General features: G+C 48.9%; 1 protein-coding gene across 1 annotated transcript in view; it reads left to right on the top strand.

Moving 5' to 3' along the window:
* The first annotated feature begins 245 nt into the window (after positions 1-245).
* NXPH1 (neurexophilin 1) overlaps positions 246-19,450 on the top strand; it is a 201,699-nt gene continuing 182,494 nt past the window's right edge. The window contains exon 1 of the mRNA XM_056857370.1: positions 246-399. Within this exon, the coding sequence (XP_056713348.1) occupies positions 346-399 (54 nt within the window). The 5' untranslated portion in view covers positions 246-345. The remainder of the gene's footprint in view (positions 400-19,450) is intronic.

Raw genomic sequence — 19,450 nt, 5'->3', positions numbered from 1 at the left:
CGCCAGACGCTTACAAAAAAGCCCTCCCCCCACCAAGCGGAGGGTCTCCGCAGCCAGCCGGCCCGGCCGACCCCCCCTTCCCCGCCCTCTGCTCTCTACATGGATTAACTCCGTTGCTCGCCCCCCCCCACCGCGCTGCCCTCTCCCCCCCCCCGATTATTTTTTTAAAAAAACTTGCCTCCAGGTCTTAACCTTGTTTTGTGGTCATGGAGTCTATAATTTCCTTTTTGTCTTAGGCTGGCGCCAGCCCTCCTTGCTCTGTAGAGTAGATGCCAGGTGGATCTATGTTCCTGGAGGAACCCGGAGCGAGAGAAGGCGCCGCCGAGGAACTCTGAGCTGGGGAGGATGCAGCCCGCGTATTGGTACGCCGCGCTCCTGCTACAACCTGCGCTCTACCTGGTGAGTTTCACTTGCCTCTTCCCCCCCCCCCCCACTTTCTAGCTTGAACTGGGGGCAGGAGAACACCCCCCCTCGCAAAGGCCTCGATCCTCAAGCCACTTACTCCAGAGTAGCCTCATTGCCCCAGCAGCCTTCCTTCCAGGCCAAGTGGCAGGGGGCTCAGGTGTTCAGCAACTTCGGAGCGGTTTCGTCCCCCCCCCTTCCCCCACTGCTGGTAGTTTTAGGGATCGCGCGGGAGAGGAGACGGGCTGGCCCCGGATTGCGTATGGGGCGAAGATTGGCGCTCTTGCGGGTCTGTGCGTGCGTGTGTCTGTGTAAGAGACGGAGAGGTTCCGAATGGCGGCGTCTCTTGGAAAAGCTGGGTCGGGGGGAGGCTGGAGGAAGAGCCGGGCAAACTTTTCTCCCACCGGTGGAGCGGGGCGAACGGCGTTCCTTCGCACGACCGAAGGGGACGGGCAGGGCGTGTCAAGGGCCGCAAGCGCAAGGTGTCAAACTCACGACCACCCCGTTACCGACTCCAGATTTATTGCAGGCAGCTAGATACCCCCCCCCCGGTCCTCCTGATGCTACCCACAAGCACGACAGTAAAGTCTCCGAACTGACGCTGGAGATGGGCTCCTTTGCTTGGCCAAACGGCTCTCCTCCGCCCGCCCGAAGCTGTGACCGCTGGGTGTTGCCAGCTCTGCCCCCAGGGGGGCCTGTTGCGCTCCTCGGGGCTGGAGGGGGGGTCTTTCTTGCTCCAGGCAGTGCCGGCGATACATCCCGAGGCAGGAGGGAGCCGCTGTTCTTGGGCCACGACACAACCCCTGTTTTGGGGAGGGGGTCCCCCCCTTAAGTACCCGGTGCCTTCTCTGTACACTCCCTGCCCTCCCATGGCAAATCCCCTTTACCTAGCAAGATCTGACTCTGTACAGTGCCACAAACTAAGGAAACCGACCCCCCCCCTGCTTCTTACGCCGGGGAATGGGGAGTGATGAGTGTTCAGGTGGGGGAAGGGGAAGGAGAGCCTCGTTGTGGCCGAACCCAACCGCGATCCCGACAAGAGCGCTCCTCTTTTCAGCCGGGGCGAAGCGTCCTCCTGTCTTTGCGCGGTAGGCCCGTAATGGCAACGCTCGGCCGCGCGAGGGCGCTGCGCGCCACTTTCCGCGCAGCTCGGACACCTCGGGAGGAGGAGGGGGGGGAAGCAGGTGAAGGCAGGGGCAACCCCTCCAGGTGGGGAACCGGCACTCTTGGATGCCCTCACCTGCTTGCTTGCGCGACCCTCCCTTGCAAAATGGACCTCAGCCCCAGTTTAGAAAGGGGGGGGGGAGAGAGAGAGAATCGGAGAGCTAATTCTTTTTGAAAGGAAGGAAGGATTCGGTTCTGCCTCTCTCAGCTCGGATGGAGAGTCCAAGTAGGATGCGCGGAGCCATTGCAAGCCCCTCCGATGACGTCGGAGGCAGGGGCCTGGGAAAGCTTGGCTGGCTACGGATCCGTGCAAGGGTCAAATCCCCCCCTCTTTTTTGGGGGGGTTGGCTGTTGCGGCGCCATTGCGTTCCTCTCCGGTTCGGCGAGGAGGCGGCCCGAGCTCCCGCACACGTAATCTCCCCCATGCAGGCCCCAGATCAATAAACGGCGTGATTTCCCTCCCCCTGGTGCTCGCCGGCGCTTCCAAGTCTTTCCCACTCGTGATGGCCACAACGGCGCGGGATGGCTTCGAACGCGCGGCAGGCTGAAAGCAAGCGCATTAATTCTCCTTTAATTGTAAACGGGGAGCATTTGGAAAACCATTCAGTGTGCAAATTATGCTGATTCAATTACCGTTTAGTTACAGACTTCATTACCTGGATGTCGGTCTCTCTCTCTCTCCCCACCCCTCCCCGGCAGATTTTCCGAGCGGGAGGGGTGGGCAAAGAGGCAAACTGCGATTCAACAAAAATGGGGGGGGGAGGTTTGGGGATTTAGGAAAGTTCTCATCTGCACCCGGATGGGGGTTAAGGCCGGGTTTCCAAGTCTATCGCGACCCCCCCTTTTTTTGCAAGTCAAGAGGGCGGGCAATTTCCTTGTGTTTTCTCGGGGGCCCCTCCTGCGAAAGTCTGAGGCCACTGATGCGATGGGAAGTTTTGCCCTGGATTGAGTAGCCGTCCGATATTAGTCGTGAGCCACGCAGCTTCGGTGTGGCGCAAGATGAACCGTTCTGTGGCCCGCCTCTTCTTAGGTGGACGTGTGGGTGGCAGAACAGGCGTATCCCCACAACTCTAGGACCAAAACGACCAGGGTGGTGGTGGGGGGTACAGGATCCGTGTAAACATAAGGTAGCTGACTCTGGATTCTGCCTGTTATGCCGGGGGGGGGGGGGTTCGGGTGACGCTGTTTGGGGGGTTCATAGCTAGAACGAAAGAACCGTCAGTAACAGTAGCTGGCCTGGCCCAGGGGTTCCCCCCCCCTCTCACCCCAGATCTGCCGAAGTCTTCGCCAGGCAGTCTGGTTTAGTTTGGAGGGAGACATCGGTGCCGCTCCGCCTCCTTACGGGAAAGTGACAAAGAGGTCACCGCAGAGGCCGGCAGACCTCAAACAGGTAGGGATCTCAGGCGGACTCCTTTCTTGGTAGGCGTCTGGCGAAATCAAAGACGGTCGTAGAGTCTCCGTCGCGTTTTTGAAGGGATTCGTGGAAGAGCTCCTTTTGACAAGCACAAGTCCCCCCCCCCCTTGGCCTGCTCGATGTCAGCTTGGGGATATTTAAGATATTCGGGGGCGTAAAGATTTCTGATTCCATTACACAGTAGGGCCTTCAGGTTGAGTCTTTCTTTCTTTCTTTCTTTCTTTCTTTCTTTCTTTCTTTCTTTCTTTCTTTCTTTCTTTCTTTCTTTCTTTCTTTCTTTCTTTCTTTCTTTCTTTCTTTCTTTCTTTCTTTCTCTTTCCCCCTCTCCCTCTCTCTTTCTCTCTCTCTGTCTCTCTCTCTGTGTGTGTCTGTCTCTCTGTTTCTCTCTCTCTCTCTCTCTCTCTCTCTCTCTCTCTCTCTCTCTCTCTCTCTCTCTCTCTCTCCTCCCTCCCTCCCTCCCTCCCTCCGTGGAATTTTGGACTGATTTAAAGTTGCTGGATGTATAGAACCGAATGTTGCTGAGTTCCACTCACCGCTGACCCTTGGAGTGGGGAAAGGGTGGAATGGGTTGTTAAAGCAGCAGCAGAGTTTTGGAACAATTCCGAAAAGGAAACCTTGGATCTGATGTCATTTTTGGACATTTTCCCGTAGGCTCCTAGAATGAATCACACACTAGAGTGTGAGCCATAAGAGCAGCCCTAAATATATGCTAAAAAAGACACAATGTGACATGGCTAGATATATGGGTGGCAGTTTAAAGGTCCAATGGTACATGCCAACATTCACTTTTATAGAGAATGGGTCAGAAGTCACTTTGTATTTGGTAGGTATAGATATCACAATGTATCAATACAAACGTGTGTGTATGGACATTGCATGCATATGCTTCTCTCTGTATAAACGACATGGGAGCCCTGTTTTCCAGACCCTAGTTGCATTACTTGAACTAAGGCAAGGAATGGGATGCGGTGACAGCGATTTACAAACCAGATAACTGCCAGATCCCATGCACGTTGGCTCGGAAATAAATCCTGTTGAGTTCAGTGGGACTTATAAGCATACATAGGATCGCAGGACTAAGTAAGCATACATAGGATCGCAGGCCAAGGCATCGGTTTACAGCTGAGCGATGCTGATCCTAAACACAGAAGCAGATTCCTTTGAGATGAACTGGATTTTTTTAAAAAATGTAAATATATTCAGGATCGGGGCCTCGGCCTTCTTAGTTTACCTGGATTCACTGGAGGCACACGCCAACGCCTCCCTTTATCTGCCTGTTTGCGATTGTTTGGTTTGTCGCAGTATGTCACAAGTGGACAGAAACCGACTTTTTCCGGGGGGGGGGGAAGGGCGATCCATTCCGGCATTCTTCAGTGGCTACAGGAACACCCCACCCCCGGTATTTAGAAGCGAATCAAGACAGCGGTGTGTGTGAACTAGCTGCTCCCAGGGACCCCAAACCTCTCCCGGCTCTCTTCCAAGCGCCTCCAGGCTCTCGGAAGTCGTGGAAGGAATACACAGGGGGAGGGAGAGAAGCGGGTTGGCCCGCAGCCGTCGAAATCACCCCGACGGGATCATCGGGCCGTCCTTTCCCAGGATGGAAGCCGGGACGTGAGAAGCCGGGCTGGCTTTTAGGAGGCGATTCTTGAAACGCCTGGGTGGCGCCTGTCGTTTCCGTCCGACGGGGCGACCGGGTGAACAAGGGTCCCCAGGAATTTGACTGGGATCCTAGGGCCGTCCAAACCGACCCCTGATAAACCCGCCGTCTGGCTAGAAGTAGTTGTTCGCGGAAGGGACGGCGAAATGCTTTTGACTGTTTCCCCCCTTCACCCATTTCTGTTCTAGCGTCAGCAAGTTTTTCGCCCTCCTTAAACCCGGGGTTGGAAACCAGACGTCCAAGTTAAGGGACGTGGCTCCTTTGTTGACGACGATTCGGTTTCTCTAACGCTTTAGACGGCGTCTTGGCAAGCTCCGAGGACTGAGCGCTTTCCCGGCTCGGTCCATGAGCCAGTGGAGCCAAGGAAGGGTTCTAGCCCAGCTCGGAGCGTCGGTCCTAAGCGTCCCCCCTCCCGCCCCCGACCTGAGACGCAAAGTGCGCTGAAATCAATGAGCCTTTCTTGGAAATAAGCTCCACGGAAGCCCGGGGAACTCAAATTTGGAGCAAGGGCGCTAGGGATCGCCTCTGAAGCAGGCAAGCGCGACTCTAGGTTGGCTTCTCTCAGACCCTCCGATAGACTTCGCTTGCGGGTCGGGCTGCGCTTGTCTGGTTTTTAACTCAGATTCAGAAAGCGGGATCCCAAAGAGGCAGACAGGGAGCCGGGGCTCTGAAAACACGCGACTGTCCAATATTTCCTCTTTATAGACGTCCCACGGGGGTATGCGTTTTATTTTTTAAATAGCACTTGTATATTTAGGTATAGAGAAGATGGGCAGGTCTACCTGTTAATGTCAGCGTTGGAAGGTAGCGGTGTGCGCTCCCGCTTAAGGTGTTGAGGCCTGTTGCTAAAGGCGTGAGGAATACGCCTGTTTTTCTCTTGTCCCAAGAATTGGGGCACAGGTGTCGTCTCCCCCCCCCCACACGCACACACGTCCCCTGTCCGGCCGTGCACGGATCCAATTCTGCCTCGACGGTGCTGATTTGCTTCTTGCGAAGGCAAGCGGAAGGGCGAGTGGGGTTTCTTTCTTTTCTACCAAGGGGGGTGAGCATTTCAGTAGACTCTCCCCTTCGAGGAAGGAGCTCCTCTTGACCAGATTCGTCAGAAGACACCTCTGTGCAGGCGTCCGGCTGTTAGTGGCTGCTGGAAGGGACTGGCAGGTGGAAGGAGAGTCACGCAGACTAGCTGGTAGCGTTGGGTTATATGTCCTGCAACTCAGAGCCGATTGAAATAATTCATTGGGGTGTGTGTGTGAAAGCAACCCATAGCTGAGATTCTCTGTGAGCATAACATAAATTCACATCGGAAGACCTGTATGTGGGGTAGAATGGCGACTGGTATGCACGCATTCAGAAATCATGTGTCTATGCACATATAGGAATTGGACACATAAGTACTGTGTATGGCACGCATACATATATACATACACCTATGTATGCATAGGCTGCACATAACCAGTAGTGTATACATTGCACAGACGCTGCATAAAAATTGAACAATATACAGTGTTTCTATACGTTCTCAGGGTGTGCCTAGGATCAGTGTACAAAATAATACACCTCATAGAAGTTATAGGTAGTCTGATGACAATTTAACTTCATCATATCCCTATGCAATCTGCTTTCTGGATATATTTATTTTTAGCCTTATTGAGTTTTTATTTGGTCTTCTTGGTCTGGTCATTCTCTCTTTCTCTCTCTCTGGACAAGATATTGTCGTGTGTATAAACTTTCCTCCCAGTTCTATAAGCGATACGGGAGAACAGCCCATAGATTTCAATGGCGTTTACCTCTTAAGTAAAGCTACTTAAACTCGCAACCGTGCAGTCTGCCTCCTAGGCATGTTTCCTCGGAAGTAAAACCCACCCTTCCATGGGCTTTACTCCTAGGTAAATGTGCGTGGGATTGCAGCCTCAAATCCCTTTGCTTTCCCCTCTCTCTCGGCACCTACAATATATGCAGGAGGGGGGGATGCGGTGACGCCCCCGCCCTCCCTCTCTTTCCCAAATTAGCACCAACCCAAGGACAGGGGAGAGGATCCAGAGGCACCAGGCAGGTTTTCCTCGCAGATCCCCACCAGCTGGTTCAGAGAGCAATCCTATACAGCTCTACTCCATGGGGTTTACGTCTAGGACAGGGACCTTAGGAGAGCCACTGTACATCTCCCTTCCTCTAATTTGTGGCAGGAAAGAAGCGCACGTCGGGATTTTGGACGGCGCCCCCCCCCCCTTCCGTCGAATCGGCGGACTATTGAGCGGAGGGGGCGCTGGGAGCCCTCCCTTTGGCTGCCTTGTCACCATTTTATTCCATTCTTTTTTTTTGAAGGGGTTGCTTTGGATTTGCCTCTCTCTAGATGCACATTTCCCTCATCTGAATTCTCAAAACTCAACAATAAACCCCCATGCAGAGTTTTGAGAGTTCGAATGGGGAAAATGTGCATCTAGAGATTGGCAAATCCAAGGCAAAACCTCCCATGCAATAATGGCCTTTTCTTCGGAGGCCGAGCGGGTTAGCTAACCCCACCCCAGGAAGGCACCCCGCCCTTCTCCCCCCCCCAATTGTCTTCCGGCCAAGCTCGTCTGGTGATTTGCCAGCTAGTTTAACTCCCAACCGGCGCTTGTAAGTCAGCATTTGAAGCACCCCCCCGGGTGCCTGGTAAATAGGGCTTTGGCCATTTTTTACCCGGCGGATTGACATGTTGACGACTCCGCTGGAAGGGAGCCTTTGCTCCCCCCCCCCTTTTGCCCAAGCTTGGCATGCACTTCATCAAGGATAAAAAGGTTTCTGCCGCGAGGATGTCACTCAATTTATTGTGAAAGTCGAATGAATTACGTTAAATGAAAGAGCTCCCCCGACGAATATTAGCAGCCGTTTCCCGAGTCTTGTCAGATTGACAGGGGGGAAATGCCAGCCCGGCTCCCCCCCCCCCCCCAAGATCTACAGTCGGGAGCTGTTTTTACAGATTAGGAGGAAGAGGGGCAGAACGACGCGGGTTCGCAAGGCCTAGGGCGAAGTGATCTCTCTCCCCTCCTATTCGGTCTCCAACCCTGCAGATCGCTACCTGGGGTGCCTAGTTCAACTTCTGGGCAACTGTTTCGACTCTAGAGGGACAATGAACACATGAACTCACGAACACATGAAGCCGCCTTATACTGAATCAGACCCTTGGTCCATCAAAGTCAGTATTGTCTACTCAGACCGGCAGCGGCTCTCCAGGGTCTCAGGCAGGGGTCTTTCACATCACCTACTTGCCTAGTCCCTTTAACTGGAGATGCTGGGAATCGAACCTGGGACCTTCTGCATGCCAAGCAGATGCTCTGCCACTGAGCCACGGCGCAGCTGACTCTTGGACACCCAGACAACCAGCCCGCTAGAGAAACTGAGATTTGGCCCCACGTTAAACACCCCCCCCCCAAAAAAAAACCTCGGGAACATTCCGTGGAAATCAAATAATTTCATACAAAGTTCAGGTCTCATTTATGCTTGCTTTGGCAAGTCCGATCTCGCCAGATCTTGGAAGCTCAGCAGGGTCGGCCCTGGTTGGCGTTTGGATGGGAGACCGCCAAGGGTCGCTGTGCAGAGGCAGGCAATGGCAGTCCCACCCCTGTTCGTCCCTTGCCGCGATAAACTCGACGGGGGCGCCTTAAGTCGGCTGCGACTCGACGGCGCTGAACACACCCACGGGACGGGACGGGAGCTCGCTCTGCAAGGAAGCCTCGACGGGGACCGATGGGGAAAGCGCACCAGCGGAGCGGCTCAGCCGACCACGAAACGGCTCCGCCTCAAGGAGTCGGGGGAGGGAAGGGCTTTGGGGCTCGGAGGGCGTGCCTCCCGGCAGGGTTGAGCACCGACGTAATTTGTGTCTCCACACCTGGCAAAGGAACGTGGAGGGAGGGAGGCTTTAGCTCAGGCTGCCAACCGCGGAGCGCCTCCTGGTGTTAACTCTCTCCGGCAGGGAAGGGAAGCAGCCAGGAGACCCCCCCCCCGTCGTACCTGGGCCCAACCCTTTCCCCCTATGAACATTTTGTAGGGCGCTTTTGTTAGGGGCTTTTCTGTTCGGACTCCCTTTGGGAGTCGCTTTTGGGCTGAAAAGCAGGGGGCGAGCAAACAACCTGTGGAAGCGAGTCCTGTTGAAATGGGAAGAAAGAACTGGGAGCGAGGGTGGGCGTAAAAATGCGAAGGGTGGGTAGGACTTGCGACCATCCCGGGGTACCCAGACCCAAACACAACACTCGGACTCGTTGGCTCTGCCATGAGCGTAAATGACACCCTCTGTCTATGAATCGATCTGGATAATGCTCAGTGGCGTCTGATCCGCTTGTAAGCGCATTTAAGATCTCCCACGTCGGTTTCGTTGACGTCTGTGGGTCGTTCTGTGAATCTTTCCGCTCCTTTCTTGAAAGTAAACCTGCCATTTAAACTGGGAAACCCTATTTCAGTGCCTAAACGGGTGTGCGCAAATTTCAGCCTTCTTTCATAAAGTTCCTTTAGCTCAGCGAGACCTGATACGAACACTGCCATGGCCTCCGTTTGATTTCAGGGGACCAGCCCTGAGATTTTAAGGAGACTGAAGTTACAGTCCTCAAAACGCCTTTGGGGCAACAGAGGTCGCTTGGAAGGAATTACTGTTACCTCAAATTGCTAAATAATCTCAGAAGCTCTATTGAGGGTTATATTCTTGGGAGAATAGGGCTGCAGTCCTAAAGACACTTTCCTGGGAGTAAGCCCCATTGAATAACATGGGGCTTACTTCTGAGTATACGTTTTTAGGATTGCTCCCTGAGGCGCTCCTGAATCAGGAACTTTTGTGGTTCAAATTAGGGTTGCAATCGGGAGTAAACCCTAGTGAAACCCATGGGAATGGCTTCTGAGCAAATATGAACTGGGTCGAGGGCATATATCATGCAGTGTACAGATCTATGCATGTCTATTCCACTATGTACTCATGTGTATGTATGTATGTATGTATGAAAAGGTGTGTCAATTTCACAGTGCTCAATGAGACTTACTTCCGGGTAAATTTGCATAGAATTTCAGCAATCGCTCTCTGACTTATGCTTGTTTTCTTGGCATAAGTTCTACTTAGTTCTATGGCATTTCTTTCCAAATAAGTATGCCTAGGGCTAAACCCTTAGATACTAGGGCACACTTCCATGTAAGTGTGTTCAGAACTTAATTCCCAAGTAAATGAATGTAGGATTGCTGCTTTACTTGAATGTAAATTTTATTGAGCTCTAGGGGGAGGTGCTTCCAAGTAAATATGGTTAGGATTGTGTTTAAGAAACTTAAATAGGAGTGCTCCCGTTTAACTGGTTTGTTGGTCTGGCTAAAAAAAATATTGTACAGTAATAAAATATTTTCCCATCATGTCATTGTGGATGAGGCAACCCTGACATTTAGGGCAGCTTCTTAAGAACTTTTTGCACGGAAATCCAAACGTCTAGCTTCTGAAGACGGCAAGAACATCCCTTTCTACAGCTGTCTACTTAGTCCTACTGAAACCAAGGGGAGACACTTCCAGACCCATGATTTTGGGATTGGGATGTTCGTATGACGCCCCAGAAACTTTTCTTCCTCTTCTTCTTTGGAGATAGAAAAGCCTATCCAGACTTCGAACCTACACCTAAATGGACCTATGGACTTTGCATATTCAGAGAGAGACAGAGAGACACACAGAGACACTCACAGAGAGACAGAGAGACTGACTGAGACGTATATCTCCTCCTTCTCAAGTTCTCTTTCCCAAGCGGACTGACTCAATAAAAAATACTCTTAACCGTGGGGCAAATGTTTTCATGCTAAATTCCATCAAACTGGTCTTAAACAGATGACACTGGAGGAATGCTAAACACCAAGTATAGTTTCAAAGAGATACAAAAATAGGTATCTCTAGGAAAACTTTAAAGTTACACAGAATGCTTCACCCTGTCTCTGAGGAGTAGAATAATATGAAATGTTGAAAACCCTCCTACTACAAGACTTTCAGTTGTTTTAAAGATACCTCTTCATTTGTTTGCATCGCTTGTTCTTTCTACCACGCTAACAGCCACCTCAAAGTAAGACTCTTTCCTGCCATATGTACAGCTAGTCAGTTCCAGTGCGTTATAATTTATTGGCATTGCAAGATTCGGACAGGGATGGAGCTGAAGAATAAAGAGCCGGGAAGAAAAGATTACCCATCACTTTGAGGTTTGATCTAGGGCATTGCACTGGAAAACCTGTCTTCTCTCTTGCTATCTTTTCAGACATGAGTGAAAGCAGACGAGATGATACTTTAAAAACAAGCTTCAAGTTCTTAAGATAGGGCAGCAAGGTCGACAAGTTGGCTAGAACTTCAGAAAGCCCTCTCTTCTGCCCTATCAATATAATTTTGGTCCTTTAAAAGGTATAGATCGGCTTTAGGCAGCAACGCTCGAACGATGGCTCTTTTCAGGACCTTGGACAGAGCCACATCCCTTCTTCCCTAGCCCGGCTCTTTGTTCCCCACTGGGACCCTGGACAGCGCTTCTCGAGCGCCCATCCAACCTATGCGACTATAGAGTCTTATGCATGAGAGGTTTTGCCTGGGATTTGCCACTCTAGTCTAGATGCACATTTTCCCCATCCGAATTCTCAAAACTCAACAATAAGCCCCCCTGCAGAGTTTTGAGAATCCAGGTGGGAAAAATGTGCATCTAGAGAGTGGCAAATCCAAGGCCCAACCTCCCATGCATAAATGGCCTATTATGGGGACCCTTATAAATAGCCTTCCTTGCAGGTGGCGTTTTCTAGCCCATCCCGTAATAAACTCAGTCGAGTTAACAAAGCGGCGCTCCAGCACCTTCTCTGTCGCTTCGGAAACAAAGAAAGCGAATAACTGAGATTGATGTCTCATTAACGATCGATGCTATTTTGTGGGAAGCGACTTGAATAAAACATTTCTCTTTTAAGGCAGCTCCCCTCTCCCTCATTTCAACAGCAACCTTTGGAATAATTTTTCAGACGCCAGGGCAGGGCTCGATCTCCAAATAAAGGTTCAAGGCAAAGGGATGGATCCGTCCCTCCCCCTGTATAATTACATTTTCGAGGATAACTTATCTATTTTTTGAGGAGCAAAGGGAAGGGCCGTTCTTCACAGGTATTAGAATAAACCCTTTCGAGCAAGCAGATCATTTATTTCTTGCATTCGTGACTGACTGGCTGGCCCTGAATGTAGACAGATGGGAAGCCGGGTTCATTATTTGCTAGGGAGAGTGTCCGTGGAAAGAAAGAAGCCCTGGCAGGGAGAGTGGAAAGGATTTTTTTCTTCCATATTTATCATAATCAGGACGGGCAGTTGAAAACCAGCGTCTCTTGTTAGGAATGGTAGAACGCCAGTTTCCCTCCAGTCTCTTTTGACTGTATCTCCCCCCCCAAAAAAGAGAGATTCACTTAGAAGGTTACAGGCAATAAAATAGTGGCAAGTAACTGGAGACGGAGCATATTCAATGCAGCTCAGAAAGTGAACGGGTGACCTTTCGCGGTGACCCTCACCGAAGCATCCTTTCGGCTCGAGCCAGGAAATAAAGAACAATGATTAATTAATTAATTAATCGATCGCTCGGTCCGAGGCTTTTAATCAAGGAGCGGCGCAACCAATCTAATTTGATCCCGCGCCAAACCAGTAGGAATTTGTGCCATCGGGAAGCTATTGTAATCGGCCAGCCGTAGTGATCGGTGTCAAAAAAACATTCCGCGTTTGCCCCAATTAACTTAAACATAAACGATAGTTTTGGCGCTCCTACGAGCTCGCCCCCCCCCCCCGGTTAAGTAAGAGATAATCATTGACTTTGCCCCTCGATCGCATAAATCCCCACTTAATATTGACAAAGCAGTCCCTCCGGGTTTTGCTCTCTGTCGATAAAACACCGGAAAGTTGACAAGAGAGGTGTAACGGGATGAGTGATGGTTGGGGAGCCTTACGAGAAAGAACCGTGATGGGAATAGACTGGGTCGTGGCGACGCTTGAAACCAGGCGTTTTCAAACACACCCACACACACACCAGGAACGTGGAAACGACCGGCGTCTGGATGCGGGGAGTGGGGTGAAAGGAACACCTCCGCTCCATCTCGGCGCCTGCTTCACCTGGCTCGGGGGCTGGACGGTCGGGAGGTGTGGGTTCAAGGCCTGTCCTCGTCCATCCATGCGTGGTCTTAGGCACATCGCTTTCTTTGAGACTCGGTTCCTGGTGCGGGAAATGGGCATCCTGGTGGCAGGCGTGGCAGGGTTGTTGTGAAGACGCTGGCTGTTGAAGAGCCAATTTTAAAAGCCTAGAATAGTAAGGTGTCGGCCACGCAAGTTTTATTTGTAGACTATCTATCTATCTTGAATGGTGTAGTGGTTAAGAGCGGTGGTTTGGAGCGGTGGACTCTGATCTGCCGACACGGGTTTGATTCCCCACTCCTCCCCATGAGCGGCAGAGGCTAATCTGGTGAACTGGGTTGGTTTCCCCACTCCTACACACGAAGCCAGCTGGGTGACCTTGGGCCAGTCACACTCGCTCAGCCTCACCTACCTCCCAGGGTGTCTGTTGTGGGGAGGGGAAGGTAAGATAATTGTAAGCCGCATTTGAGTCTCCCTTAAGTGGTGGAGAAAGTCAGTATCTACCTACCTACCTACCTATCTACCTACCTACCAATTCTCAGCTGACTTATGGAGACCCCTTTCATATTCGTACCGTATGCCTGTGAGGCAAATGACTAAACAGCGCAGTTTTAATACGCGCTGAACCGAGGGTCATACAATGCAATTCAGTGCACTGAAAGCTGGTGGTGGTGGGGGAAATCGGAAATAGGGTCCACCTCCTCCCCCTCCTACGCCACTTGAGCACATTATGTACACAGCCAGGCTTGTTTTCTTGCTTGGAAGGGAGTGAGATCGCTCCCGGAGGGGGGAGAGGCGATATGCACCATAGCTTGGGCGCTCAAAACGCCCTCTCCTCTCTCGCTGGCATCCACCGAGGGTCTGACGTCTCCAGCAAGGATCCCTCTCCCTCTTTGGTCCTGAGCCGCGTCCCCCGCCGCGGTGCCAGTTCTCCAGGCTGCAGATCGCCTTTCGCTGTTGACGAGGCCTGTCACTTCAGAAGGGGGGCGGCGGTTGAGTTGCTCCAGTGCAGGCTGGTTTCCCTCTCCTCGTCCTATTAAGCAGCAGCATCCCGTCGCTAGATGCTCTGCCGGCCCTCGGCGCGCAAAAAAGGCGCTCTCGTTTGCATATGCGTAAAGGGCAGGGGGGGGGGGAAGAAAAGAGGCTGCGGCCGTGCTGTGCTTTGAATCCTCGGTGTCTATCAAATGGCGAACCCGTTTGGCTTTCCTCTTCCCAGTGCCATGAATGCAAAGATTATTGGGGAACAAAAGCTTAGGTGACGCGTGCTCCTCCCCCTTTTCTTCCTGCTGAACTTTAAAAGTCATTCGAATGCAAATATTTCTGCATTATTTCATGGCCGGTTTCCTAAAAAACAATTGGGGGAGGGGGGAAATATCTTGGACTCTGAGTATTCAGTTTAGAAGCACAGCTACTTTGAAAAGAATGCCTTGTCCCTCTGCAGTGGGGGAAGAGCAACTGCGGGTGGGGATAACGGGAACTGGACAGAGGTTCTGTTAGGAGAGGTTCTGGAGGGGAACATCTCTGAGTAATGCAATGGAATGGACTTAAAAAGAAAATCTATATTTTAATTAATTTTTCCAGTATTAAAAGACTTACAGGAGTTCTAAATTGAAAATATGATCTATCTACTTAGTCACGCTGATCCTAGAGGAAAGGTGTGTGTATATATATATTTTAATTAAATAAATAATTAATAAAATATATGTAATCTGTCATCTGTCAATCTACATTCTGGCTGCAGAGCATTTTAATATAACCAGAGACGTCTTGTACTAGAATGGCAGACCTTTGTCTAATAATAGATTATTGAAAAGAGTTGATCAGTTTGCCTTGGTTTTAGAAAATGGGTTATCAAGTACTACTTTTGCCAACCCACTGCTTCATGGAGTTTGCAGGGGACAATTTTGATAGGGATTAAACTGCCCTACAATACAGTAAAAGGTGGCAGCTTTGCTATGGATAATGTTTTGCTTTGGAATAATATATTCCAGGATGGCATTCACTTATATGTCTTTTAAAAAATATGTGTTGGAAGGTATTGTGCTCTATTTCTGATTATTGTCTTTTTTTTTCTTTATGTATTGTCATTTAAATGTAAAAAAAAATTAAAAGGCAACATGTATTAAGATCCCTTCAAATGCTTTTAATCCCAGCTACTCAACACAAACATTAATAAGAACAGCTTAGTTCTCTCCAGAAATGACCTGATGGTCTTAAAACTATGGCAGAATCTGCCAAAAACTTTGGCCTTTGTAATGGAACAGGAGCTGACCCGTAGGCCTCATGAAACATACATCAAAGTTCCTAGAGCATTTCTGTGTCACTGATATCTTAGTGATACCAAACATCTTGGCCAGAACTGGAACCCTCAGTATAGTCCAAGAAGCCAAGCTCCAGTCCAGAGATGTTTGCTCTCTAATGAAAATCAAAAAATCCAGGGCACATTCCAGCAGTGGATGAATTTTGTGCTGTATTTAAGCAATTATTACCAGAACAAAAAGGACCCTCTGACTAATAACTTCCTTTTCCCCCTGCACTTTGAAGATATTATGTGTTTGCCTTCATTAAGTGTAATGAAAACATAGCTTAATCTCTGGAAAGAATTGTTTTAATAATCCTGATCCTAAGCATTCTTCCTCAGTAGTAAGAATTCTACCGTATTCTATGGAGCTTATGCTTAAGTAAAAGTGCCCACGATTGCTGTTTAAATGAATAATAAGAAAATACACATGCATATTTTTGTGCCTTTGCTATCAACAATGGACATTCTTCGGATTGGTTTATTAAAGCCTACATTTGAAATGTGCAATTAATCAATGAACCAACTCTTTGTTTCAGCTCTTCTTTGAATAACGCATGTTATTCAAGACCCAGAGTCCAGTAGCACCTTAAAGATGAACAAAATTTCTGGCCACTGCTCACGAAAGCTCATACCCTGCCAGAAATGTTGTTAGTCTTTAAGGTGCTACTAGACTCTTGCTCTTTTCTACTGCTACAGATTAACACAGCTACCCATCGTGATCCATGTTACAGATAGGTAAAATAAAGTAGTTTTTCAGGCAGGACTGATCTTTAGAGCTATAGCTGTAGTCATAGTTTTATCCATAGCAAAGTTCACTGTGACATATACTTGGAAATATGGCCTGTTATTCTGAATAGATCTGAATACCTTGGGATCAGGGTCTATGTTTAGTACATGAGGACTTTGATTATGAGTATGGGGGTAAACATGTACATTTTAAAATAAAACAAGATGGTTAGAAGTTGGGGGAATCTCTTTAACTTCTGTCTGGCGGTCAGATTCTCCCCTAAATCAATAGTATCCTGTAGAAATTCTTTCTGCCCCCTATTTAAAAAATAAGCCTATTTTATTACATAGGAAGCAGTCTGACAATGCATTTATCATCACATGCAGTTTTTAAAGCCACTCCTGATTGAACTTTTCACAAAACAACTCTTCTTTTAAGCTGTCTTGTCAAGAAATGCTGTCATAGGCCTTAAGGTGTATAAAACAGCTTGCGTAAAGTTAATGGGCTGCTTTATATATTGACAAACCGACTGGCAGAAGCCTTTGCAGAGCAATATATGTATTTAAAACAGGTGCCATTCAAAGCCTGCCTATTCAGGTTTGTTGCACCATCAGTGCTTGTAAGCAATGCTGAGAAGTGCTGAAAAATCACACTGGCTGTAGTTGAACAATCATTTAAAGTTGTCCATAGTGTCATTAACAACACAGCAAAAATTAGTCTTCCCGCCTCAAAAAAGTACATTTATGCAGAAAATGCAGAGCACAATTAAGCATGTTATGTGTCTTACAGTGCTAACTCTCTACAGAATATTGCAGATTATACGAGAGACACAGCTGTTGATTTAATGGGTTTTCATAAGAGCACCAAGAATAGACAGCATCAAGCTGTATTTGGTATGTAGCAAATTCTGAAGAGGGGTAACAAAAATGGAATCCAAACAATTCTTGGAAACGTTCCATTTGTGCCAGCTAGACATGAGAAGCATTATGTGAACACCGGTTCAATTCACAGAACCGGGTTATCCCAGAGATTATTTGATTTCTCCAGGAATTGGATCCAGCCAACTTTTTTTGTTCAATCTCGCCTAATTCCCCTCTCTATTTCAGCCCCTGCCATACATGTTTTTTTTTCTCAGTGGAGGTGCTGTGATCTCAGCAATAGACTTTTTGGGTGGTCAAAAAGAGACCCCATCTACTGTTTTTCATGAGTTGGAAAAATGGGTTGGATCCAATGCTAGTTGTTTTTATTCCAACCTATCTAATATCTAGGAAGTTCTACATCCTAGAATACAGAAATAGTTCGTGGCTTTGTGATGCCAAGCCCTTGTGGCAGGACAGGTCAGGATCAGAAGACCCAGAGAGGGGGAAGACAACCAATCTAAACTTTGCAGGAGAGATTTTCATTCGTGTAAAAGAGTCAAGGACAAGCAAGTGAGGGAAGCTACTACTGTGTTGCCCTTGCAACATGTCAATGGGGCTCTGCATGCAGTGGCTCCTCTTAGGTGAGACTTGGAGACTGTAAGGGCTGTAGCTCAGTGGTAGAGCAGCTGCTTGGCATGCAGAAGGTCCCAGGTTCAATCCCCGGCATCTCCAGTTAAGGGACTAGGCAAGTAGGTGATGTGAAAGACCTTTGCCTGAGACCCCGGAGAGCCACTGCTGGTCTGACTAGACAATACTGACTTTGATGGACCAAGGGTCTGATTCAGTATAAGGCAGCTTCATGTGTTCATTGGTGGATTCTTGTCATGGCTGGCTTCACTTTGGGTTGCATAGACTACTATCTCCATATCCTTCCAGCCAGGCTGAAAACCTGCTGGCAGATTTTCTTGCCTTTGCATGGAGGTTGCAGCTGGATGAATCAGCCTTAGGTTGTCATAACTCCACCTACCATGCACACATCAATGCTTTCTGTCAAAGCTGTGCCAACTGGAGTCTTTCTGTCAAGGATGTTACTTTTCTTGTGCCAACTGAGCTGTACTGAGCTGATATGAAACAATGATAGTTGGGAAATGTGGTTAAGGGAAGATTTTCTTAACTGTAAGTTTGCACTCACTCATGATTGTATTTGTTCTCTAGTTTGGATTAACTCTAACTGCCATTGGCCCAACAGTGAAGATGTGGGAGCAGGGACACTCTGACTTCTGATGCTGATGAGAAGTCCAAGGGATGCTGAGAGGTGGCCCTCTCCCCCTCTTCCAACAACGTCACAGCAAAAGGAAGACCAGCCTGACCTTCCTATTGGCCAGGGAACAAGCAGATGCAGGGAGCTTGCTGGTTTGCTCTGCTGGTTGGGGAGAGCCCATGGCTCAGTGGTAGAGCATCTGCTTGGCATGCAGAAGGGTCCCAGGTTCAATCCTTCGCATCTCCAGTTAAAAGGACAAGGCAAGTACTTGATGTGAAAGACCTCCGCCTGAGACCCTGGAGAGCCGCTGCCAGTCTGAGTAGACAATGCTAACTTTGATGGACCAAGGGTCTGATTCAGTATAAGGCGGCTTCATGTGTTCATGCCCTGGGTTTGTAGTCATCAAGGAAAGACCACAGTATTGCTTTAATCTGTTGTATATTGCCCTGACCTGGCTAGCCCTGGTTAGTATTTGGATGGGAGACCATCAAGGAATACCAGGGTTGCTATGCAGAGGCAGGCAATGGCAAGCCACCTCTGAACATCTCTGGCCTTGAAAACCCTATGGTGTCGCCATAAGTCAGCTGTGACTTGACGGCACAACTCCCACCCCCAAACCCCTGGTCAGGACAGAGTTTGATCAAAATATAGGATACAGATGTTTAAGATGAAACAGTTCAAAATTTAAGACTGATTAATTTATTGCTATAGTAGAAAAGGGCAAGAGTCCAGTAGCACCTTAAAGACTAACAAAAATATTTTCTGGTAGGGTATGAGCTTTCGTGAGCCACAGCTCACTTCTTCAGATACAGTTAGAATGTGAATCCATCTGTCTTTAAGTTTAAGTAGAGGAGAGTGAATTCAGACAAGCATTAGTATGTAAATGTTAACAGTATGTAAATGTGAATAGCAGGCATGATGGGATTAGGTGTGGTATGCAGAAGAGTCTGTGATGTCCAGGGGAGAGATGGGTGTGGAGAAATCAGCATTGAATGCCAGGTCTTTATTCAGCTCAGGTAAATGCATTGACTTTAGTTTGAATATCAACTGTAATTCAGCAGTTTCTCTTTCCAATCTCCCTTTGAAATTCCTTTGTAAGAGAACTGCTACTCTTAAATCTGCAACAGAATGTCCTGGAAGGTTGAAATGTTCTCCCACTGGTTTTTGAAAATTGTGGTTTCTGATGTCAGACTTATGTCCATTTAATCTTTGTCTAAGAGACTGACCTGTTTGTCCAATGTAGATTGTGGAAGGGCATTGCTGGCATGTGATGGCATAAATCACATTAGAAGATGAGCAGGAGTATGAACCTGAGATAGTATGGCTGACATTGGTGGGTCCAGAGATGATGTTCCTAGAATCTATATGAGGGCAAAGTTGGCACCTTGGTTTGTTGCAGGCCTTGGTGCCAGAGTCCATGTTCCTGTTAAGTAGTTTATTATCATGGGTGAGAAGTTGTTTTAGGTTAGCCGGCTGTCTGTAAGCAAGAAAGGCACGCCCCCCCCCAGTGTTTCAGTGAGGGAAGTGTCACAATCCAGCATTGG

The sequence above is a fragment of the Euleptes europaea genome, chromosome 11 (genome assembly GCF_029931775.1).
Source record: "Euleptes europaea isolate rEulEur1 chromosome 11, rEulEur1.hap1, whole genome shotgun sequence".
In the NCBI taxonomy this organism is placed as follows: Eukaryota; Metazoa; Chordata; class Lepidosauria; order Squamata; family Sphaerodactylidae; genus Euleptes; species Euleptes europaea.
The sequence above is the reverse complement of the archived record's forward strand: the minus strand, read 5'-3'. Positions and strand labels throughout refer to the sequence as shown.